This window comes from Nanorana parkeri, unplaced genomic scaffold (assembly GCF_000935625.1).
Source record: "Nanorana parkeri isolate BGI_ZX_2015 unplaced genomic scaffold, ASM93562v1 scaffold3836, whole genome shotgun sequence".
Taxonomy (NCBI): Eukaryota; Metazoa; Chordata; class Amphibia; order Anura; family Dicroglossidae; genus Nanorana; species Nanorana parkeri.
Window position 1 is genome coordinate 25652 of NW_017310104.1, and position 1995 is coordinate 27646.

Consider the following 1995-nt stretch of genomic DNA (forward strand, 5'->3'; position numbering starts at 1 on the left):
CTGGGGGGTTTCCAGAGTCTGGGGGGGTGTTTCCGGAGTCTGGGGGGGTTCCAGAGTCTGGGGGGGGTTCCGGAGTTTTGGGGTTTCCATCACCTGAATCTATATCTTTGGATACAATTCAGTCTCTGGTGTGACACGCATGGAGGTCCTGCGGTGGGTCATACATGAAGCTTGCCGTGTTCTCTTGCAGGGTAATTTGGTTCCCACTGATGAGATCTCCATCTACTATGAAGTGAGTCCAGCGGGCCGGTACCTCCACTCTGTCATTCAGCACCACACAGACTTCATCTTGGCCACAGTCAAGTCTCCGCTGTTAGCGTACCCCGTCCCATCCTCCGCCGCTGTCATCATCAAGGAGAGGACGCAGGTGAGTGTCGGCCGTGTTCTGCCTCGTGTGCTCCCGGAATATCGGTGACAGATCGCTCTGGGCCCCGTGGGGAGAGCTGCATGGAGTCAGATGTTTGGACCCCGCTGTGCGTTCTGTCGGATTCCAGTCATTGTGTATTTCCTCTCCACAGATGAAAGGTTCCGATCTGGAGATCACGCTGGTCAGAGGATCGGCACACGCTGCCGGCCTGGTCAGAGGATCGGCACACGCTGCCGGCGGCCCTTCCTGTGCTTATGTCACACTTCATATAAACGATAGCGGGACAGAGCAAAGTAAGTGCAGACCTCATCATCTGATCTCTCTGCTTGTCCCAGCATGCCTTGCCAGTCCAGTGACATCATCTGACTCTGAGTGACCTCTGGTATAAGCCCTGCCCATAGAAGGATGGCTGCTAAGCAGAAAGGCCTTGCTCCTCCCCTAGTGTATAGGAAGGAGAGTTCAGTGGGGCATGTCGTTCCACAAAGTGTCCAATACCTTCCCTGCATCTGCCCCACGCAGAACCTCCCACAAACAGGCCCCTCCTCTACACCACACAGAACCTCCCACAGACAGGCCCCTCCTCTACACCACACAGAACCTCCCACAGACAGGCCCCTCCTCTACACCACACAGAACCTCCCACAGACAGGCCCCTCCTCTACAACGCACAGAGCCTCCCACAGACAGGCCCCTCCTCCACACGGCACGTAACCTCCCACAGACAGGCCCCTCCTTTGCACACACCCCTAGCTCCTCCTCTTCCTGTTGGCTCATGGTGTGTGGAGCTCTGGACTGGAATCTTCTTCCTCATAGAGGGTCATGTGACTTGTAGGAACATTACCATTGGCTGTGGCCCTTTCAGGTGGATTTCTGCTGCTGGAGAACCCCAAGGGGGAGGCCATGGACAGCCTATCACAATTAAAGAGTGCCGTGTGCGGAATATTCCGGATGAAGACTTCCCGGCTCTCTGTATACAGCGGGGGGGCAGGTAACATCTGTCATTGAATGCTGTGAGCTGCACTGTGCATCCTCCATGCTGATCTGACCGGTAATCCTCGTTCTTTGTAGAACTGCCCAATGACTGCAATCTCCTCAGCCTCAGCGGAAAGATCCTCCATGTGTCCTCCGGAGCTCCTCCGGCGTCCAATGGGAATCCGCTTCAGTGTCGATATGTCAATCTGCGGCTGCTGAGTAGCGGTGCGCAAGGTGAGTGGCGGCAGCGGTGAGGAGCGTGGGAGGCGGAGCTAGATGGGGACATGTGACAGGTTCTCTTTCCTTCCAGGGACGCTGCTGCTGGAGAATCCGATTGGTCAGAATGACCTGAAATATCACGGCCTGTTTCCTGAGGTGGCCAAGGTGTTTAGTCTGAGGAGCCGGCGCTTCCGCCTATTTCTTGATGCCGCCATGGAGGAAGGTGAGAACTGAGGGGAGGGGCCCAATGTGGCATCGAAGGGCCACTCCACCCAAAGCTGACATGCTGGAGAGTGAGGAGAACTATGGGGCAGCTTTTTGGTCCAAAACACAGTATACAGCGGGCTATTACCTGCTATATGCCGATAACCCAGGGGGCGGACCTGAGAAGGTCCCTGAGTGACAGCTGGCTCCGCCTATCTAGAAGCAGAGCCAGC

The 1995-nt window shown here is 56.1% G+C and overlaps 1 protein-coding gene across 1 annotated transcript in view; it reads left to right on the forward strand.

Annotated features, from left to right (window-relative positions):
* The window catches only part of LOC108803532 (isoleucine--tRNA ligase, cytoplasmic-like), a gene marked incomplete at its 3' end in the record, with an annotated part of 26228 nt that extends 24447 nt beyond the window's left edge, over window positions 1-1781 (forward strand). The window contains 5 exon segments of the mRNA XM_018575366.1: window positions 191-367; window positions 519-660; window positions 1230-1355; window positions 1436-1573; window positions 1650-1781. Of these exon segments, the coding sequence (XP_018430868.1) occupies window positions 191-367; window positions 519-660; window positions 1230-1355; window positions 1436-1573; window positions 1650-1781 (715 nt within the window).
* Window positions 1782-1995: the final 214 nt, after the last annotated feature.